Here is a 23,029-nt window from a genome sequence, read left to right on the forward strand (position 1 = left end):
GAAATCCTTCTGTATATCTCTTTACCTAGAAAATTACAGTTCTCTTTCAAGTTTTAAGGTCATGCTGGAAATAAAGTTGTCATTGTATCATTTTCTGACATTTCATATGATTTGCTATTTTTGATGAGTGCCTACCTTGTAACTGATTGGCAAATCCTGACAATCTTGAGAACATCCACTGATTTTCTTACTCAGACATTCATTTATGTGGCATTTTGCCTCATCTGAGCCATCACCGCAGTCATCCCTATTGTCACAAAGACCATCGCTGGGAATGCACCTGCCATTTTTGCACATAAAAAATGAACTGTTGCACGAATGTTCTGGAAAAAGAAAATAAAACATATGGAATATAAAAAGCATGCCTTTGTATGACATCATTCTAGAAAACACTCACAAAACGATAACTTGTATGTCAGAAGTAACATGGGGTTAACATACAAGGTGCCGCACAGACTGGTATCAGGGGAAACAGACAGCTTATGATCTACAGTTACCTAAGACCTAGCTTTCCTATGAAATCAGCTTTCAAAGGAAGCACCTATAGCAATATTAATGTATTCTGTCTCATTTACCCTGTGAATAATGAGTTCAAAAGTGTAATGATGACTTGACATTTCCCCCAAGCTATAGATCTTTGAGAAATTATTTGTCACTGAAAGCTAAGAAGGTAGAAGAGGTGACTATTACTAAATTCATTTCTTCCAAAAATATAGCACTGACATTTTTAGTCAGGGCATAAAAAGGACATTGGTGGAGAACGATAGTTCTTCGGCATACAGCTTTACAAAGTGTAGCTTGCAGCTACGTAAACCTGGAATGTTGAATGCTACTGTTCACAGTATGTGGTTTTAAAAGAAAAGCCTCACTATGTACGGGATATCAGAAAAAAGTGAGTTTTCACTGAAATACATGACTGAACAGTCTTTCTTATAGTGAAATTGTGCATAAATTAATTTGGGCATGTCTTTGAGTATTTACAAGTATGCATATAATTCGTTCTTGTATTTCTGTTCAAATTATTTGTAGTGATCAAATTCTATATAATATGTGTAATAGATACAATTTCTATGTAAATCATTTCCAATATATTATTATTCAAAATTTATTGAAATGTAATAATTACATGTATTTATGGAAATAAATAATATTGTAGTCTGATGATATGTCATTAAATTTTTAATGTATCTTATAATTTCATTTTATGGACCCTATGGAGAGAAAATTTCCTCATATAAAATATCAATTAAAGATTAAAATTGATCATGGAAACATGTACCAACACTTATAATTCTGGCGTTTAAAGGGTGAATGCAAAGGAGAAGTTAAAGGTTGTATTTGGCTACACAGTGAATTCGAAGTCAGCCTGAACCATATAAGAACTAACTTCCTCCCTAAGCAAATATGATGTATTTGTGAAGTGAGAGAGTAAAAAAGCACTCAGATTCTTTGGCACAACCTTAAATGTAACCACTGGGTGCTTTATGCAACCAGTAGAATCATGTGTCTGGTTCTTTGCGTCTACTTCACTGAATACCTAACTAGGTAGAAATTAAGTGCAGAATTTCATAATCAGGGAATGGTGGTTCAGACCTCTAATGTGAGCACTCAGAAGGCTGAGAAAAGGGAACTCTAGGTTTGAGGCCAACCTAAGCTGTGTATAAAAATGTCGTCTCAAAGAAACAAAAGTGAAACCAGAAAAAGAAAGCTGAAGGTGAACAGAGTATTATGTAGTGTGATACCTGCACTCGTGCACCTTGGGTTGATTGGCGCCTCATCAGAACTGTCAGGACAGTCGAAGTCACCATCACACTGCCATAGTGTGTTTACGAGGCAGCGCCCATCTGCACAGCGGAACTCTTCCGGACCACACTGCCGGTACCCTAGAGAGGAGGATGTAGCATCCAATAAGCTCCCATTACAAAAATTAACCGGCACTCTACCCTCTCAGTGGACAGCAGCCCTAATTAGCAAGTAGGCAGAATACGCCTCTCTGGAAAATTCTTCTCATTTCTCCATTACTTCTGTAAGACATGGTTTTTGTGTGAAAGCAGAAAAGCGTCAAATATAAACTTGGAAATAAGGCACCAGGTTTCTAGGTAAGAATAGATTACTATTCCACACAACCAACTGCTTCTATTCTGTGATTGTCTATGTCTGACCCATTTTTCTCAGGATGTGAAGCAGAATGATAACTACTATAATCTATTTTCGGGCATGGTTGCTTGGTTATGTGTAGTATCAGACCTTTGGGTAAACGGAGTCTGAGCTCCAGCAGCTCTTCTCAGAAATTGTAATGGTATACTTATGCTTGCCAAACATTATTAAGTTCAGAAAGAACTTATTTAATAAGAATAAAATCCTATTTATAAAAGAATGAGGACAAAAATGTTTGTAACTGTTAAGTATGCTAATTCTTGGGGCCACCCGTCCAATATGCCAATTCTTAGGGCCATTCAAAGTCAAGTTATATAATAAAGCATCATTTGTTAAGGTTAATATCTGTTTGTTTTATTTAAACTATGTTTATGTTTGACTTATTAAATTAAGGTTTATAATGAAATTTTTCTCCTTTTAAATTATAAATGGGCATTCCTAGAAAATAGTGGTAAAAATTCTTCTAATTTTAGAGATAGAATTTGATTAAGTCCTTATGAAGTGGCAAAGGCAATTCACTGCACATCTTACTGAAGAATTTGTCATACTGGACAGTGGAAGTGGAGGCTGCCGTAGCATCCTGTTTGCAGTCTGTCCCTGCAGGAGCAGGATGTCCCTGTTAGGAAGCACAACAAATCCAGTCTGGTTCACTCAGCTGCAAAGCCATCTTCATGTCCCTAAACATGTTTTTTGCTTTACTTGTATGCAGAATTTTGTTGTTTCTACTTACCAACTTCCACTTCCCATTAATTAATTGAACATCATTTCCTGTAACATCTTCTTTTAGAAATTCCTCTTTGAGATTAAAAGGAAAAAATAAAACTCTAAGCAAAGCTGTCAAATTTAAGTCTCCCAGGATTCTAATGGATTGACTTTTTGGCAGCATTTTTCTTGCTCTTGATTGCACACTCTTCCTGGTTAAGTATTCATAATCCACTCTCCAGGGCTTCTTTTCCCCAGTCTTCCTGTTTAAAAGCACTTCCTGATACAGCTTATAACACTAGAGTAGCAACCCAGCATTTCAACTCCAGATTATCGGTTGTGATGTTGTTGTCTTGCGTATTGATTTCTTTCCTTCTTTGTTTTGACTCTGCCTCTTTCCTAGTCTGCGCTAACCTGAGTGCTAATCTTAGTGCTAAGGTCTGATATAGTAGTGGGGCTCATCAACATCACATTTTTGCTTTCTACAACTAAATTTTCAAATCTCACATTTCTTTCCTGCATCACAAAAACTATCCCTCACTTTATTGTGTTCCAAAGCTTACGAGCAGAATTGCTATTCTCCAAATCGTGTCATTTAGAAATGCCTCTATCCTGCCCATTCCACAGTTAGTCATGAGTGAGCTATAGGTTTTCTATTTCCTTCCAAGGCATCATTACTTATATGATTCAGAGCCACATTGTTCACTTTTAAAATGTTCTAGTAATTCCCTAAGCAGGTCAAAGTCATCTTATGTATGTAGTATTTCTTGACTATGGTAAAAGAAATAGATCTACAAGTGAAATGCTATTATGACATCCTGTTTCCCTTTAGCACATACTTTTAATCCTAGGATTTGGCATATCTGTGGGTATGAGTATAGGCTAATCTGCATAGCAAATTCTATGTCAGTCATTGACCTCAAATAGATAAGTAGGTGAATATGTAATGAGTGAATAAATACATAACCAATCTAAAAACAGTACATGTTGAATTATGATGTGCTACTTGAAATATATGGACTGAAAGATAAAATATGAAATAACTCTAAAAATATATATATAAAGAGATTTCTCAGAGACCCCATCAAAGACTAAAGATAAAAATACTACAAAAGAATGAAATATGGCAATTAGTCAACGTCACATGGGAAACGGAGGAAAGCATCAAGTGTACTGCAAAGTGTGGAGTCTGCAGAGCACTGAATCCATGACATAAGACATCAAATATGGGCCTTGGGTCTACAGTCCAAGGTGGTCAGCCTTGATTGGCAGTGAAATGCCAATACTACCTAAGCACTCAATATGCCCTTGAATATGTACTACATAAATTAACTCGTTCTTAGCATTTTAATATTCATAAAAATATATGATTTTCCAGAAGACTCTAAACTGAATTTTAATATATAATTAGTTATACTAAAATTTCTATTCTGGAGGAAATAAATGTTATAACTAAATAAACAACATAATTCTGAGATACACTTGGTGATCATAATGATAATTTGAACATTAAGTAGTACATGCGTCAAAGTAAAAATTAAGGAAAACACTAACTTCATTTTTGAATATCATTTTTTATGTACAGCTAAGGTCTGATAAGCCTGTCATATCTAATCTTCAAAGTTCAAAGAATTTTAACTACTTCTACGCTAAGGCCTTTTCTACACATTTCCCAGTTTGACAGCCATTTGCTCTGAATTCATGGCAAAAGAAAACATTTTAAAAATGGATGTTTTCAAGATCGAACAAATTCCTATACTCCGTGTGTAACACTGAATTCATTGGAGTCATTCATAAATGCCTGTTTGTTTTGGTTACTTCTGTGTCTTGGCATTCCTTTAATGGACCTTGAGCAGTTAATCCTATAAGACACCTTACTCACCACACTCCAGGAATTCATCTGAGCCGTCTCCACAGTCATCGTCATGGTCACACACAAACTGCTTGGGAATGCATACCTTATTACGGCACATGAATGCATTTTCGTCACATGTATTATTAGGTGCTAAAGAAATTACAAAACATAAAATTACATAAGGACATATTTCATCTTCTCTCCTAATTGAAGGTTAGAGTGTGAAGCTTTTATCTATCAGTTTGTAGGTACTCAGAAAAAATGCTAATGTATTTCTATTCAATGTATTAGGCAAATGAATGATCTCATATGTATATTAAAATGCTAATAGATACATGCATGGTTCAAAGGCTGATTCAGTGAATAGAAACAACGTTCATGAGAGACAAGGAAGGTACATTAGGAAGACTGAGAATAACATCGCTCTTAAAAAAGCCTTTCAGAAACCTACAGAAACAGCATCCTAATTCAAGAAAAATTAAGGTCTACAAGTAATTGAGCCCCACCCTAATTCCACCAATACCATGAATACTGACCCTTGCAATGGAATATTGATCCCCTCAAGAACATAGCATCATGAAAGTAGTGTTCCAGAAAGAGCTTAAGTGATTGTTGATCAAATTTGCAATAAAATCCAATCAAAAAAATCCACTTTCATATTATACACATAGGGCCAAAAGCCTTTACAGCACCCTCTGTAGTCACCTAAAAGTGTGAATGCTATAGTACTTAGGGTTTGGGTCATAGTGAATCCTTAATATCTGATCTGCTATAGGCAAATGCCACAGATCCAAGTCTCATAAGTGGCTCTGCCCCCTATATTTTCATGTTCGAGAAAGTTTGCACCATCTCTGTTCATCTGCTTCTCCCCCTGTTTAATGAAGGTATTCAAATCTCTCTGACAATATTTCCATGATTACATAAGGTATATAGAACTGACCTTTCAATTTAGGTATTCAACAATTTATGGGCACTCTCAAAATTTCTATTTCTATATTAATTGTGTTCTACCTGTTTCTTAACATACTTTACGACATTGCTGACAGTATTTAATAATGTAAATAAAAAGTGCCTTAACTAAAAATCCTTACTACTGTATTGATTAGCATATAATGGGCATGGGTGTCCCCATGGATAGCACCTCTTTTCTTTGTCCTTCAAGATAAAGTAATATGGTCAGGTTTCAAAAAGTCAACACAAAATTATTGGTCCATTTTTTGTAATGATCTAGTATCCCTTAAGTACATTACTGTGAGACTTGGGAATTTACAAATATTGTCCCACATGCCCCTTTCAGTCCACTGTATCCAGCTGCCCCATCCCCTCTAAAGCAACCTCCACTATCCTCCATTGAATTGTCTGCATAGAACCATGATTAGACAAAACAGAAAGATATCTGTGTGTGTGAGGGAGGGGGAATGTAGTCCAGTATAATTTACTTTGAACAAAGTTATTTTTAATCACTATAGAGAGGTCACACAGCAGCAACATTAACTTTACATGTTTTAATAAAATTAAAACTGAAGAGTTGCTAATAACTCAGGTAACTTTGAGGTATGACAGTTGCTGTAACTCAAGTGAATTATACCAATCCTGACACATACATTCTGTTTTAAAACAGAGCAGCAGTAACTTACTTTGCATTAACACTTTCAGATCACTTGAGAGCAATTTGTTGTATTTTAGCATAATTTATTGGATTATACCCATGTGACTCACAAGTGTTAATATGCCTCCTAGAATGCTAACTAACTACAATAGCAAACTCATGTGGGATCATGTTGATTATTTAATTAATTCATAATCCTTTGCTATTCTGCCTTCAGTGTCAACATTGACCTTCATAGAAAACATATCCGCTTCAAGATCATATTTTTGTACATTCTACAACAGGATGAGTTGGGAACAATTTAGGCTGCCTCAATTTTTTTCTATTGTAGTTTTATTCCTTTGGCATACATGTGCATCAATGAGCTCACATATAACATTTTAAAGATGTGATGATTTATGTCTTTAAAAGAAAATCATGACATTGTCAGATTTCATTCAATAGACTGAATCTGAAAAAACTGTTCTGATAAAGAGATCACTAGTTGATTGTTGATATCTACATTCATATGAGGAGGTCTTCTATCCTTCTAACCATGGAAAACATTATCTAAACTTTTCCTCTTGAATAACTCCTTAATATAATCTTGAATCAGAAACATGGTAAATTGACCTCAAAGGTTTCCTCTTGATCCTTCAACTTCATGTATTCCATGACCTAAGGGTTAATATCAAATCTCCAGACACAGTAAGTGTCCACTGACTTCCTGGTCAGTACTTATTTAATAGTAGCAATTTATAGAGTGCATTTAATAGACATTCAAAAACCATTTGAAAGGGAGACATATTAAATAAAAAATATTAGAAGAACCAACAATCTCTATGTAAGATGTTATGCTCTTTTGGTACTGAAATAGTAAATTTGCAGCCAGTGGAATAATTTTAAAAATGGTGCAAATATTGACCATTTCTATGATATTGAGTGTATAAGGCTTCCTGAACAACTATTATTATAGAATCACATCTTGATTAACTGCTGAAATGAGAAAAGTAAAAGAAAGTATATTATGGTATGACAAAAACAATTCCCCACAATTGTGCCACTGAATTCTTTGACACACAACTTCAGACAATGTCCATACCACAGCCTGCACTGGATAGCTCATCACTCCCGTCGGGGCAGTCTCTCTCACCATCACACAGCCAGTGTTGGGGCACACAGGCATGGGAGCTCTGGCAGCTGAACATGTCAGCAGCACAAGTGACGGCACCTTAAACCCAGAAGAAAAGCGGTATTAAACCCTGTGCACCCACTGGAAAATGGCCACTGTTCAACAGTCCTGCAGAAATAGGCAATGGACTCTTGCATGCACTGAAGGACAGAGAATTATTGGGAATCATGGCTCTTTCTGTCTTAATAATTGTCTACATATTCTTGCTTAAGTATATATTATTTCCTGATTGCAAGTGCTGTCCTGTTTATAGCTGTATCATATTATATACTGTCTCTCCTTGAAAGTATGTCAAATCATACCCTGGGATTCTTAAATAGATGACATTCTGAAGGAATTGACCCTGCATAGGTAGGAACAATAGGAGGGATGGTGATGAAAGCATTTCATAGCTTAGCAATTGTGAACCACTTAATACATCACCTCCCTAAATCCTGCAGAATTATTACTTATCACACTTCACATGAAAGGAAACCAGCGTCCATAAGCTGAAAATCTGAGAAGATTACAACTGCAGAACTTTACATGCTGACCTGGTGAGCAAAAATATTTCTTTGTGCTTCTAAGGACAATCTCTCATAGGTACTTTTAAATGTACACATAAAATGTTTGTTGAATAAAGGAACTCAATCTCAATTTTCAAGTTTCAATATAATGTAATGTCCAAAACATATGCCAAATATCTACATATATAATTCATTTTATAAAGCTTTATAATGCCTAGAAAGAGATAATTGCTTGACTGACAATTGCTAACTCTTGCCCTCGATCCTTAATAATTCAAGAGAGAGAGAGAGACAGACAGAAAGAGAGACAGAGAAGCAGAGACAGAAAGGGGGAGAGAAAGGGAGAGAGAAGAAAGAGGAATGTAAAAGAAAAAAATTTAGCTGGTTGATTAAGATGACTGATTTAATTGATAGAAAACGTGTTTCCACTCATGTAAACCAAAGTTAAATGCAGTTTAGTAGATGGTTTTTATCTTTTCGCATTGCAGTCATATGATTGTTGTGAGCAGAAGATGCTTCTCACAGCTTTGCTCCCAAGGTAGTCCCAGAGGACTATTTCCGCAAAATCTCCAAAAGACCCAGGTCTTCCTTTCCCTCACTTTTCTTGACATACATGAGACCAGAAAGATAAGATTGATGTGGCTGTTAAGTGCTCAGGAATTTTTAAGATAAGTATCTTCCCACTGAAATTATAAGTTCCTTATCTTTTAAAGTCATTTTCAATATTAAACTCAAAATCACAAGTCCATGTTTTAACTTCTGTAGCATTGGACATGCTGTGATCTAATTCTGCCTGAACTTTGAGAAATGTCTTGTCTAAATTTTCTTGGTTGGTAGCAAAAGGATTATGACTAGATAATCATGAAGACATCTCCAGGTATCAAATGATCTAATGTTCATTGCAACTAATTCAATGGCTCCTTTTATACTCTGATTGAAAAACATACCAAAACACTAAATCAACTGAGAAGAAACTAGCCACAGAAAACAATATGGCTCCATTTTGTGGTTACCCCTGCCATTTGGCGTTGTCTTTCTTGGAGAAAAATATCTCTGGTGAGAATAAGCACACACTGAAAAATCATCTACTAGGCCTACCTTATGCTCTGCTCAAATAAGAAAAGCTAGTAGCTAAAGATAAGTATACTGTTAATATTTTTGGAAAATGGAATTATGGCCCTACCTCAACTATTGGTCATTCTCCATGTGATTTCACATAAATCTATTAATATCTGTGGGTTTACCTTTTCTAATGTATCAAAAGGTACATATGGAATTTCTCATGTATCAAAAGGCACAGTGTGAATTTCAATGCTGAAGTCCTCAGTAAGCTATAACACAGCTACACTCTACTTGTTAAAAAACATGTTCATATACCTCATCACAATATTTGGATATGGAGCTCTGAAATTTATATTTTAATGTACTTCTAATATGGATTTCTTTTGGTAAACAAAGTGTTCTGAGCCATTGAGGTAAAGTATTGGTAAGGTTGCCTTTGTATTCTAAAGTATTAGATTGCTTTGTTGACTCCAGTTTGTTCTAAAGAAGTAGTTCTTATATACAATCATATTGATATGATAGAAATTACAGTCTAACAGTAAATTGAATAGACCTATTATTTGGAATGCAAATAAATATGGTTCACTACTATTTCCTTATTTCAAAGCATTTCTGAAAACATTTTGTGTGTGCATGTGTATGTGTGTGTGTGTGTGTGTGTGCATAGAAAGAAAAAAGGGAGAGAGAAAGAGGAAGGAGAGAGAGAAGGAGAGGAATAATATCACTTGTACATAAAGGAAAAAAGCTGAAAGGAGAACTAAGAAAAAGAACTTTGACACCGCATGATAATCATAGAAATTATGTAGATAAATCTCTATCTCCTTATCAGTGCATAATTCAAGAACTGAGCAATACATTTCCCATGATTGTATATTTTGAGTAGCTGACATTAATTCAGTGATTCCCCAAAACCTTTGCCTCTTCTACTACACTATGTCTTTCAGAAATCAGATACCACTGGAAACTTTTATTGCCTGATTAAACCAAGGTCAAAAGAAAGATGGTTTCATGCTCTGAAAACATACTAACCTCATGAAAGGCCTGTGTTAGAACTGAAAGATTTGTAACAAAGAAAACCAAGAGAGCTAAACTCATGTAATTAATCATTATTTCCTGTGTTTAAAGAATTTTGATAATGACCTTTATTTTTTATATCTATCTTTTTATAACAGGATTAAGAACAACTGTATTAAGAAAAAATATGTTTGGGATGGCTTAAATGCACTTAAATAGATTGTCTGATTTTAGGAGATAGAACCAATTTTATGTTATTCACAGGGCTATTCAGCCAAGGTTGAGAATTATAACAAAAGTCTATCTCTGTTATCAACCTGAACAGCTTACCATTCTGCTGAAATGTAGATATAGAAAGACATTCAGCTTTTATTAAAATAAATCATATCACTTTTATAGATGAAAACATAGTACATATTTGTTAGTTAAATACATAATATGTAAATATGGATATTTAATATTTCAATATCATAAGTATTGAATTATAAGGTCCTTTGAAAATTGTATAAACTTGCCATTTCTTATTTCTAGTTTAAAACAATGCAGTATAGAGAGGCTTTATTACAAAATGGATACACAAACAACATACGTTGTTAATGGCACTGAAAATCTTTATATTAGCTTGCAAGGAACAACTGAGCTATGTGCTATGTGTCAAAATATATGATGATTTAGCTAATCCTGTCCATCAATGGAATTTAGTTCAAAGGACCAATGAAGACTAGAATATACGATAGACAAATGTGATTATTGGTGCTACTCAGACAAAATTGTACATAATAGTTTGTATTATGTATATATAGCTTTTTCTTGCTATTTTATTAATCATTCCATTCAATTACCTTTCAAATGATATATATTCTTTTAAAAGACAATAGAATAGGTGTTTGAGGTACAGTAAATTGATTAAAAGAATATACTACTATTTTTGACATTTTAAGTTTTAATATTTTTAACTTAATGTCTTTTTCATTTTTTTTATTTCACTTCATTTTTTAATTCTTTATTTTTTCCAATCCAGTCTTTATTTCCTTCCCAGTCTGCCCTATGACTGTTCTACATCTCATACCTCCTCCCCCATCTACAAGGGGATGTCCCCAACCCTAAATGTACTATTTTAATAGAAAATCATCATTGAAATCCTGACACTGACATTAAGCAGCTAATAGCCGAATGAAATTCTAAATCCAGAGGATATGGCTTGGGCATATTTCCACACAGCATACACCAATATATAAACAAAAATAAATGTTAAAATAAAAGATTAACCTGTTACATTAAAAATCATTTAAGTATTATACCTGAAAATAATAAAATCAATTACATATTAATATAAATTTGATGATGTTTAATACATTAGAAAACACAGGCATGTGATATTACGATATGTTGTGCTTCAAAATGGCCTAACATATATACTACTTAAAAATTCACAGGGAAAATTTTGTTGAGTACAAAGGAAGCGACTCACCACAAATGTTGTCACTTTCATCTAAGCCATCTCCACAGTCATCCTCGCCATCACAGATCCAGTGTTTAGAAATACATTTATGTACGGAACAAGCAAATTGATTCCAAGAGCAAGACGAATCTAAAGAGCAAAGATGGTTATTTTAGGAGGAAACACTTGGAAAATAAGTTCTGAGGATCAAGCATACAAGAGTACAACCACATGCAACAATAGGAAATTAATGAACATTTAATTTAAATTAATAAACATTTAATTTAAATAAATAAAGAATCGAAGAAGTAGATATTTTACACCCTTCTTTGAATGTTCCGCAATGTGATCATGGATCAAAACATCATGTGGTAGCCAAGTTAGCATACATAATTGACAAAAGTTAGTTAATCGTGAACAAGATTGTCTTAAAATAGATTTCCCTGTTATCACAGTGAAAGGTTTTCCTTAGACTCTTTCCTAATGGCATTCTAAACTCAATCCAATCCTATAGTAAAGTAAATCACGGTCCCACTCTCTATGGAGATTCTACATGAAGGCTGACAACAGCTTACCCTTTCCTTTACTTCCAGCATACCGAGACCCCTTCCTCCAGCACACTTCTTACGAGGTTTGTATTTAAACAGTGACTATACTGGCTGTACCCCTTTAAGAATATTCTTGATCAACAAAATAAAGTAAGTGTTCCAGAGGGGGAAAGTAGTATTTTTCTTTGTTTGAGTTACTCTTTTAACATGTATAAAAAAAATCTGCATCGTAAGCAAGGAAATTTGGTTTCAAAGAAGACAGGAAAAACAAAGTTCTAACAGTGACAAGGGAATGGCTTTGTGTTTTACTTTAATAGCGTGCTCCTTTAATTTCACAGTGTCAGTGTTTTCACTGTCCTGCTTCAGCCTCTGTCCCTCCTACAACACAGCATGCTGTTTTGTCAAGTGACATCCCAGAATAAAATCCTCCTAAATAAAATTATTCAAAACACAAATTTTCATTACATTAAAAAGTTGGCTTCGTGTTTGCTGATCTCTTGGCCAGTTTGGAAAGATAATGATAAATAAATAAATAAATAAATAAATAAATAAATAAATAAATAAATCTCTAGGCACATTCATAAGGGTTAATATGATTAGGTTAATGGGAGTGTGAAGACCCACCCTAAATGTAGATCAGAGTCTGGGGCTGAATACGAAGGTGAAAGTGGGTTAAGTACATCATCCTTTATTCTCTCCCTTTGGGTCTGGATGCAATGTGACAAGCTGCTCTATTACTGTAGCCATACCTTCTCTGCCAGGGTACATACACGATAAACTATACAACTGTAAACTGCCACAAACCCTTCTTACCTTAAATTGTTTGGCCAGCAACAACATTAACTATCACAGGCTTCAATTCAAAATAAATATTTTAAATTTTAAATTTCGCTTTCAAATATTTATGCACATGATCACTATATAAACAGACTTTAGGCAAATATATTTGGGGAAAAGGAAAATTGAAGATTTAATCATATAATAATTCCCTGTTTAGAAATTATGAATATACATAGACTAGTGTCTGACATTTTCTTTTTCCTAGAGCAGACTCTGTTACCTACTGTGAAGATCTACAGAATTTTAATTACCCAGATCACATTTAATCATTTCCCTATGGAATTTACTTTCAAGAAAGTTTGACATTTTACATAGGGCTCAGTTTTTAAATGTTTTCCAACTTCATTTACCACAGTGTGCTGATATTATGATAAAGAGTAGATATAGGCCTGTTTCTCAGAGAAAAAATCAAAACGTCAAATTTTATAGAAAAAAATTAAGATGTTTTTCTTTACAATACAGATAAATTTTGTACACGAATAAATAATGTGATAGTGAGAAAAGGCAAGTGTCTGATGAAATAAGTGCTTGACTATATTATTTAAAATAATGCACACAATTAATACAAAAATTAAAATTATTGTCTGATTTCCAAGAACTTGTAGGATGAGTGTAACGTATTTTTAAATCATATTTTTATAACTGAATGGAAACATATTAATGATGTTAGAAATAAATCACGCACAAATGAAGATACATCATTTAGATTAATACTGATGAGAATTATAATTATGAAGTTAGAAAATTGCAGGACAAGAGGTTGTATGCTTTATTATCATTGCCTGTATTAACTTTTATAGTGTATCAATGTTATTGTGGATAAAGGCTGTGGCAAGGGAAACACCAGCATACAAGCAGTAGCATGTGCAGCTAATAAAACAAAACAGGATCGAGGCTTACCGCAGTGTAGCTCATCGAGCCCATCCTCGCAGTCCTTCTGACCATCACATACCCAGGTATTCAAAATGCATCTTCCACTAGGACAACCAAAATAATTCTCTTCACATTTGTGTTTGTTTTGAACTGTGATAAAACATAAAAATGTAATGTCAAATATTTTAAATTAATGAGTCTTTGGCAGTACAAACAGAAATAATATTAATACCACTTGAGTTGGAAGAACAAACCAGTAAATACAAAATGACTCAGTCCATGTCCTGAAAATGCCAAAGTTGCAATGACTGGAGAATAAGAACATCACCAATCATGGGGTACATTCTAACCCCAGACTTGACTTTAAATCCAATCCAGGCTTGTATTAGACCAGGAAGAAGTAGTTTTTGGAAATATTTTAATACTTGCTGAATCAGTTTGATGCAATGATTCAGTAGTAAGAGTAAGACAATTAAAATAACTCAAAATTACTCAAAATTATTTAATTTTTTAATTATTTAATTATTTAAGACAGTATACTATACTTGTATAGGAAATGTGTGTTCTGCGTTTCGAACAAAAGTACATTAAAGATTAGTGATTCTTCGCAAAAAAATAAGAATTTAATATTTCTACAGGCTTATCTTGAATGAGTTTTGGTAGGTCTTAAGCACTATTCTAAGTTTTTGAAAAAGAAAAATTAGTACAATAGAATTTTGAAAATTGTCTGCCTGATGGAGAGGAGGTAAGTACAACATTTTATGATTAGCATAAACTTGAAATCTACAGGTAAACATTAATTAATGAGAATAGTATATCTTTTAAATTTTCATAAGAAAAAAATGTAAGTCAAATCATTTTTAAAATACGATTCGTTTTAAAATTGAAATATGATATAGGATTCTGTAGAATATAAAATTGACTATTGGTTCTTCTCTTGACTGGAGAACATTTGTCCTCTTAAACACTTTTTACAGACAATTTGGGATATGTATGTCATGGTGTTCAGCCGGAAAGCTATCCCTACAATTTATTTAATTGAAGTGATTCATTGTTTATTATTTTAAAACAAATTTATTCCTTAGTTTTTATGAACACATTTTTAATGAATGTAACAATGAAACAAAATCCGCATCTACTTTACATCTTTCAGAATGATCCAGAGATCACCTGACATTAGCTGCCCCTTTTGCTGAGGCCTCCTACACTAGCCTACACTTGCCATTGCTTGCAGGACCATCTTGATTTTTTTACTTAATATAATACTCTACTACTGGTGAAAACTTTTAAAGCAATGTTAATACTAGATAGGGATAGTTTTATAACAGAAAAGAACCGCATGTTTGATGATTATCACGTAATATTCTCTTTCAAAGTGTAATATTTACTTTCAAAATCAACTACTGCTATAATGAGGTTTCGCTATAAATAGAACATTAGACTAATAATCTTGATAAGCAAGCTTTATAAAACTAAAACCATCAAGTTCCCTAGTCTTTTTAATCCAGCCTTTCTACAAACAGTTTTTTTGTTCTTTCTGTTCAGCTAGAAGGCCCACTCCCTCAAGCTCAAACCTAGTTCTGCCCTAGAATACCACCTACAGTCTCTCTTTCACCTCCCCAAGCTTCCTGTGCAATGCACAGACCATCCCCTCCTGACCAGCCTAGCTCAGGTGTCCCTTTTCCCCAGTCAGCAACATTGGCAGAGAAGCCTTGCTCAACCACAGGCCATTCCTGCTGTAATATCAGTTAGGTTTCCCACAGTGCTTTTCTGCTCTTTTTGTTCCAAGAGCAGACCCAATCTTCAGGCTCATCTCTAGTGCTGCAGCGATGACAGAACACCAGTTACAATCTCCCTTCCCCCAGCTTATGCCTCCTGTAGATCCCATAGACCATCCTTTCCCCAACTAACAGCAGCAGACATTCCCAGTGAACAAACCAGCCAAGAAGCCCAGCAGAACAGGCAAGAAACACATACACACTTTTTGAAAATCTAGAAGGGAAACAGAAAACAAGGAACAAAACACCCAGTCAAAAAAGTCAAACCAAGAAATATCTGTACCTAAATCTATTATCACGGCAAACCCAGATTCCTAGATACCAGTACAAGAAAAAAAAAATCAATAACATTCTGGACAATATGTCTCCACTAGAACACAGCTATCCTACCACAGCAGGCCCTGAATATTATTACATAGGTAAAGCTGCAGCACAAGGTAAAGACTTTGGAACAATTACAGGAATATGAGAGACCTATAAAGAGGAAATGAATAAATTACATTAAAAGATGAAATGAACAAGTACTTGATGTAAACAAATAAAACCATTCAGGTCCTGTAAATGGAAATAGAACGAAGTAAACATAAACGAGGGAATTCTGTAAATGAAACATTCTGGTATTTGAACAGAAACTACAAGGTGGCCTTGTGAAGATAATAATAGAGAAAGAAGAGAGAACCTCAGGCATTGCAGATATAAAAAAGAAATAGATACACAGGTTAAAGAAAATGTTAAATCTAAAAGAAATTCTGATATCAATTACCCATGAAATCCGGAAAAGTTTGAAAAGACCAAACCTATCAATAATGGGACTAAAGAAAGGAGAACCCCAGCTCAAAGTCCTAGAAAATAATTTTGACATAATTGTTGAAGAGAATTTGCCTAACCTAAAGAAGATGCCTAGAAAGATACAATGATCATACAACACATCAAATGGATTGGACCATAAAAGAAATTCCTCTTTACAAATAATAATCTAATCACTAAACCTATAGAAATAAAACACAAAATATTAAAAGCTGCAAGGGAAAAGAACAAGTAACACATATAGGTAAGCTTATTAGAATTATACATGACTTTTCAAATGAAGACGATACAAACCAGAAGGGCCTTTGTAAATAGGCTACAGATGTTAAGAGATCGCATACACCATTCCAGACTACTCTCCCCAGCAATCATCATAGAGAAAATAAGATATTCTGTGATAAAGTCAAATTAAAACAATATGTGTCTGCAAATACAGCCCATCAAAAGGAGCTAGAAGGAAAGCTCGAACATAAGGAGATTAACTACACACATGAAAACACAGAAAATAAACAACCTAAGCCAAAAAAGAAAAATGCACACACACACACACACACACACACACACACACACTCACACACACACTCACACACACACACACATCATCACCACTACCCCCACCACTACCACCACCACCAACAACAAAACAAAAAGAAAATAACAAGAATCAACAATTCTTGGTTATGGATTGCTGTCAATATCAATGTCCTCAACAAAAAGACACAGACTAACAGAAAGAATAAAAAAGCAAACCCTTCCTTCTACTGCTTACAAAAAACACACCTTAATATCAAGGTTAGAACAATACCTCAGGGGAAAAGGTTAGAAAAAGACATTCGAAGCAAATGAACTTAAGAGCCAATCTGGTGTTGATATTTTGATATTTAACAAAATAGACTTCAAAAAAAATAGTCAAAACAGATAGAGAAAGTATAAATGGCCTCAACTTCCCATCCTGATGATTCAGGCTAGCTAAATGGAAAAAACTTCCTTTCCCTGTTATCTAAAGGAGACCCAGCTTTGTTAGGTGTCTCCTTAAAGTCAAAGAATATAAAGAAGTCACCTAAGCAAATGGGATAGGAAGCAAAATTACACTGACATCCTAATATCTGACAAAATACACTTCAATATAAGACTAATCAGAAAAGACAATGATGGTTTGTTCTAATAATGGGATCAGTTAATATAATAAGCATTGCACTCTACTCATATATTCACCAAAATTTGGCACACCTGATTTCAAGATAATTAAATTACTGAAATTAAAGACAACTATAAATAGTAGGGGATTTAAATAGTCCACTTTTTCCAATGTATAATTGTCACAAACAAAAAAAGAACATGAGTCACAATTGAATGATCATAAATAAGATAGACATGACAAATATTTAAATAATATTCTCCCCAAACACCAAAAGTATGTATTCATGTGTTTAATACACAAAAGAAGCTTCTCAATTTCATAAAAATTGTAGCAACTCCATTAATGATTTTTGACCATGGTGCATTAAAGCTCAAAATCAGCAGTGAATTAACCCTTAACCCTTACTGAAAAGTATTGATATTGAAGAACACATTAGAAAATGATTCTTAACATCCTCATTAAAAGTCAAAAATCTACTAATAAAACTAACAAAAGACGTGAAAGCGCTACCCCAGTGATATTAAATCTATGAACAAAAAGATTGAGGAAGGCACTGAATGTTGCAAAAACCTGCCATGCTCATGGATTAGTAAATAGTATTGAGTAAAATGATTACACTACCAAAATTGTGGTAACTAAGACCTAGATAAACAAACACCTTATTCTTATTCGTGTTTCCTAGCTCCAGATCTTTAGATGTGAGTTTATAACCTGGAGTCTGTAGAGAACAAACAGAAGAGAAGTCCATTGTTAGGAGGTATGAAGAGCTTCATTGAAGGGAAGAGGATATAGGGGTTATGAAAGAAGAAATAGGAAAACGTAGGCACTTTAACTGGAGAGGAAAAAAGGATAGACCAGCTGAGAGAGAAGGAAGAAAGAGATAATTCATATGACTTATGATACTCTGTATCCATTTGGAATTGTTTTATGCTTATGAAAATTACACACACACACACACACACACACACACACCGCACAAACACGAATTATGTTGTTCCACTTGGTGGTGATAATGGTCCAACCAAAAACCATATAATTTCCATTAAAAACCAACATGCCAAGACTCATCAAACAATATAAGCAACTCCTGTTGCTTTCGATTGCCTCACAGCTATTGAAGGCAAAGTTCCTATTGCTAAAGTCACCCCACACTTTGGACATAGGACTTGGAGCAGATAAGCTGGATCTAAAGTTGAAGCCTCCTTCCTCGTAACTTGATCTCACAGTAGGAGGAGGAGCTATTCAAGTTGCCAAGGGGAATGGTTATCAGTAATCCTACCTAGGTATGAAACCTATAAATCAATATTGATATACACCACAAGTTGTTCCCAGGCATGCAATAGTTGTCTTCCTTGTATATAACATTGATCTAACTGAACTTAAGCAGTGATCAATAGAAAAGAATTTATACCTTGTGCTTTAAGTCTCGTCAAGAACAAATACTAAATGAGGCTATGGTCCACGAAAAACCATAATACTGCTAATTTTCTAAATCAGAATCAATTACAACTGCATTCTAAATACTTATCCTTATATTTGCAGGTAAAAGTATATAATCTCCCTCTAACCCCTTACCAAGTAGCCTCATTTTGTAGATGGCAGAGAAGATATAGAAAGTGGCAAGAGGTCAATTTGCAAAATAGCTTCCTGTGAGGAGGCCAGCTCCCTCATCTCTCTCTCTCTCTCTCTCTCTCTCTCTCTCTCTCTCTCTCTCTCTCTCTCTCCCTCTCTCTCTCTCTCCCTCTCCATATAAAAAGGAGTCACTTTTTAAAAATTTTAATTTACAGCTTAGCCCGTGATCTCATCTATAGCTGGTACTGCTAAAGTGACCATCACCTGAGACTAGATAAATCATGGGCCTGATACTAGTATTCTATAAAATGAATATAGCAATGTCTCCTCATGAGAGAACTGCATATCCATAGAGCACGGACTCATTCAACTCACATCAGAGTAGCTTTTTCTTACAGTAGATGGCAATGAACTTTTACCAACACCCACAACAGGACAGTGTGCAGATTAAGGCTATAGAGCACTCAGTTCTAAGTGGGATATCTTCATTAACGCCCACTCCCTAAGGATCAGAGTTCAAGGTGGGAAAGGAGGAGCAGAGGTTGGATGAGCCAGATGCTATGCAATGCTGATGCTGTACAAAGTTTTCCTGACAGAAACGATAAGGAAATAGATATCAATGTATCAGAGCCTGATTCAATAATAATATAACTGACCCTCAACCTATCATGGTCAAAGTTGTATGAACTGTAGCAACCTAATATAAAACACCAGATGTCTAATACAGAGTGAATTCAGTAGTGAGACATAGCATTCTCCTCTTCTTCTTTAAATAGGTCTTCCAGTTCATAAATTTTCTGTTGAAAAATTTTACAGATTATACCTTTTCATGGCTTAATCATCAATTTGAAGGTATTAATATAGTTTTAAATATTAAAAGTATGCTCTTACATTAGCATGTAATTCTTAAGTAACAGTTTGTAATCCATTTAGATAGATCAAGTGGCATGCTCAAAAGAGCATGGTTATGCCTAGTATATAGGTGTATTTCTAATTCATCTATTCATTCCTTAAGTAGTAACTCTTAAATCATCAAGGCAAGAATTTGTTTTCTTATGAGAATCACCTGGGCACTTTAATTCATCCGAATAGTCTCCACAGTCATTAGATCCATCGCATATCCAGCTTGGCAGAACACACAGTGAGGTAGAGTTACATCTGATGAATCCTGTGGATTTCACTCCAAGTTTATAGAAATGTGTACAATCTGTATTATCTAGAAGGATGCAGAAAAACTGAAGTCAAAACCACATTTGCAAAAATGACGAGCCTTCCCTGGAGATCAGAGAGGCAAGAAACTTAGCTTCCTTATGAAGTAAATATGCAATTATACTACACAACAGGGTTAACTGCATAACGATTATGGAAGAGGTTCAGAAAAGAGTTGGACAGTGTTCAATTCAATACCAACAGGTGTTCGTATGCGAACAAACAGAAGAAAGTAGCAATTCTTACTGCAGCCCCTTTCATCTGAAGCATCTGAACAGTCCATGTTTTGATTGCACCGTGCTGATCTTGGAATGCAAGTCCCATCTGTACATCTAAACTCAACTGTGGAGCAAGTAGACACTGCAAAATACACGGTAAATGAGTAAATAGGTAGATGAGTTAAAAATCACCCCTGCTTTATATTTCGAGAATTTTTATCAATTATGCAACTTTATTTCAGTTTGATGTTTGAATTTATATGTCTAACATGACACTCTTGTCCTCTGACTTCACCCAGTGTGTCTCCTATATGTCTTCTTCTATGAATTAATTGGCTATACTTGTGGATTTTATCACACAATTTGCAATTGCCAGCTCCTGTACCACCAGACCCACAGATCAATTCAAAGAGTTATGCCTAGTTCACTATGCTCACAAGAATCCAGCACTAAGTTGATAATAAAATGTTAGTGATAATGGCTGAAAACCCTTGTGTCAGGTAGTTTATATCAATGAAAAACCAACATGACTCTTAGATTATGCAGCTTTTACTTATAGCAATATTTTAAAATGCCTATTTAATTATAAACAGTGATTATATGAATTGAAAATGTTTTTTTAAAAACTATCTTAAAATATTCAAATTTTACTCAGAGTTATGAATATCATTTATATTCTATAACACACTACTCTTGTTATATTTCATTGTATTTTGCAATTGTATACTTATTTCTGTTTAAATAATGGTTAGAATAATGTCTTATTTACAGTACATGATTAAAATTACTTCATTGTTTTCTTCATTAAAAAGAACAACTTAATATGTGAAACAGTCAATGTCATTATCAGCAGAGATACATGAATTTTTCCACAAAGGGGAAAGTAATTTTTCTGCTCTAGAAAGCATTTTGTAATGTTCCTATTTCATCCCATTTTTAGTTTTCTTGCAGTAGAAATGGTAAAGACGTTATCCAGGAGATACTCATGTTAATCATTTATACTTTATTATGTTACCTCACTATTGGTCTTTCATTAGCTATATTCCAAATCATTCCATGTAATCTCTTTGTTAAGAATACAGAATGAATGTACCCTTTGAAGTAGCATTACAGATACAAGAAAGACTAGGAAGGTGCAGCTCAAAAAAGATTTAACGATATAATCAGTAAAGGATGCTATGAAGATGGTGTGGCCAATTGAACCACCATCGTACCATTTCCTTTATATTTCAATAGGAAGTCCTCCATGTGGTGGGAGGGAATACATCTGATGGGATAGTGAAGGAAACAGTTATGACAGTTACAGCATGATGGTAAGGAAAACTGGAGGTTCAAGAATTTTAGGGTACAGAAATTCATACATAATTTTGGGAACTCTTGTGAAAATCAAGAACTGTAGAACCATAAGAAAAACATCTTGTCTCCTCCATTGTTGGTGGGATTGCAGACTGGTACAACCATTCTGGAAATCAGTCTGGAGGTTCCTCAGAAAATTGGACATTGAACTGCCTGAGGATCCAGCTATACCCCTCTTGGGCATATACCCAAAAGATGCCCCAACATATAAAAAAGTCACGTGCTCCACTATGTTCATCGCAGCCTTATTTATAATAGCCAGAAGCTGGAAAGAACCCAGATGCCCTTCAACAGAGGAATGGATACAGAAAATGTGGTACATCTACACAATGGAATATTACTCAGCTATCAACAACAATGACTTTATGAAATTCGTAGGCAAATGGTCAAAACTGGAAAATATCATCCTGAGTGAGGTAACCCAATCACAGAAAAACACACATGGTATGCATTCATTGATAAGTGGCTATTGGCCCAAATGCTTGAATTACCCTAGATGCCTAGAACAAATGAAACTCAAGACGGATGATCAAAATGTGAATGCTTCACTCCTTCTTTAAAAGGGGAACAAGAATACCCTTGGCAGGGAATAGAGAGGCAAAGATTAAAACAGACACAGAAGGAACACCCATTCAGAGCCTGCCCCACATGTGGCTCATGCAAATACAGCCATCCAATTAGACAAGATGGATGAAGCAAAGAAGTGCAGGCCGACAGGAGCCGGATGTAGATCTCTCCCGAGAGACACAGCCAGAATACAGCAAACACAGAGGCGTATGCCAGCAGCAAACCACTGAATTGAGAATAGGACCCCCGTTGAAGGAATCAGAGAAAGAACTGGAAGAGCTTGAATGGGCTCGAGACTCCATATGTACAACAATGCCAAGCAACCAGAGCTTCCAGGGACTAAGCCACTACCTAAAGACTATACATGGACTGACCCTGGACTCTGACCTCATAGGTAGCAATGAATATCCTAGTAAGAGCACCAGTGGAAGGGGAGGCCCTGGGTCCTGCTAAGGCTGAACCCCCAGTGAACTAGATTGTTGGGGGGAGGGCGACAAGGGGGGGAGGATGGGGAGGGGAACACCCATAAAGAAGGGGAGGGGGAGGGGATGTTTGCCCGGAAACCGGAAAAGGGAATAACACTCGAAATGTATATAAGAAATA

General features: G+C 34.9%; 1 protein-coding gene across 2 annotated transcripts in view; it reads right to left on the reverse strand.

Moving 5' to 3' along the window:
• Lrp1b (LDL receptor related protein 1B) overlaps positions 1–23,029 on the reverse strand; it is a 2,085,328-nt gene that overhangs the window by 275,536 nt on the left and 1,786,763 nt on the right. For both annotated transcript variants that reach the window (XM_087654909.1, XM_087654910.1), the window contains exons 48-55: positions 20,532–20,645; positions 20,143–20,292; positions 13,806–13,928; positions 11,548–11,667; positions 7,405–7,533; positions 4,742–4,864; positions 1,743–1,883; positions 136–323 (exon numbers count right to left, since the gene is read on the reverse strand). In XM_087654909.1, the coding sequence (XP_087511035.1) occupies positions 136–323; positions 1,743–1,883; positions 4,742–4,864; positions 7,405–7,533; positions 11,548–11,667; positions 13,806–13,928; positions 20,143–20,292; positions 20,532–20,645 (1,088 nt within the window). The remainder of the gene's footprint in view (positions 1–135; positions 324–1,742; positions 1,884–4,741; positions 4,865–7,404; positions 7,534–11,547; positions 11,668–13,805; positions 13,929–20,142; positions 20,293–20,531; positions 20,646–23,029) is intronic.

This window comes from Rattus norvegicus, chromosome 3 (genome assembly GCF_021556685.1).
Source record: "Rattus norvegicus strain SHRSP/BbbUtx chromosome 3, alternate assembly SHRSP_T2T, whole genome shotgun sequence".
Taxonomy (NCBI): domain Eukaryota; kingdom Metazoa; phylum Chordata; class Mammalia; order Rodentia; family Muridae; genus Rattus; species Rattus norvegicus.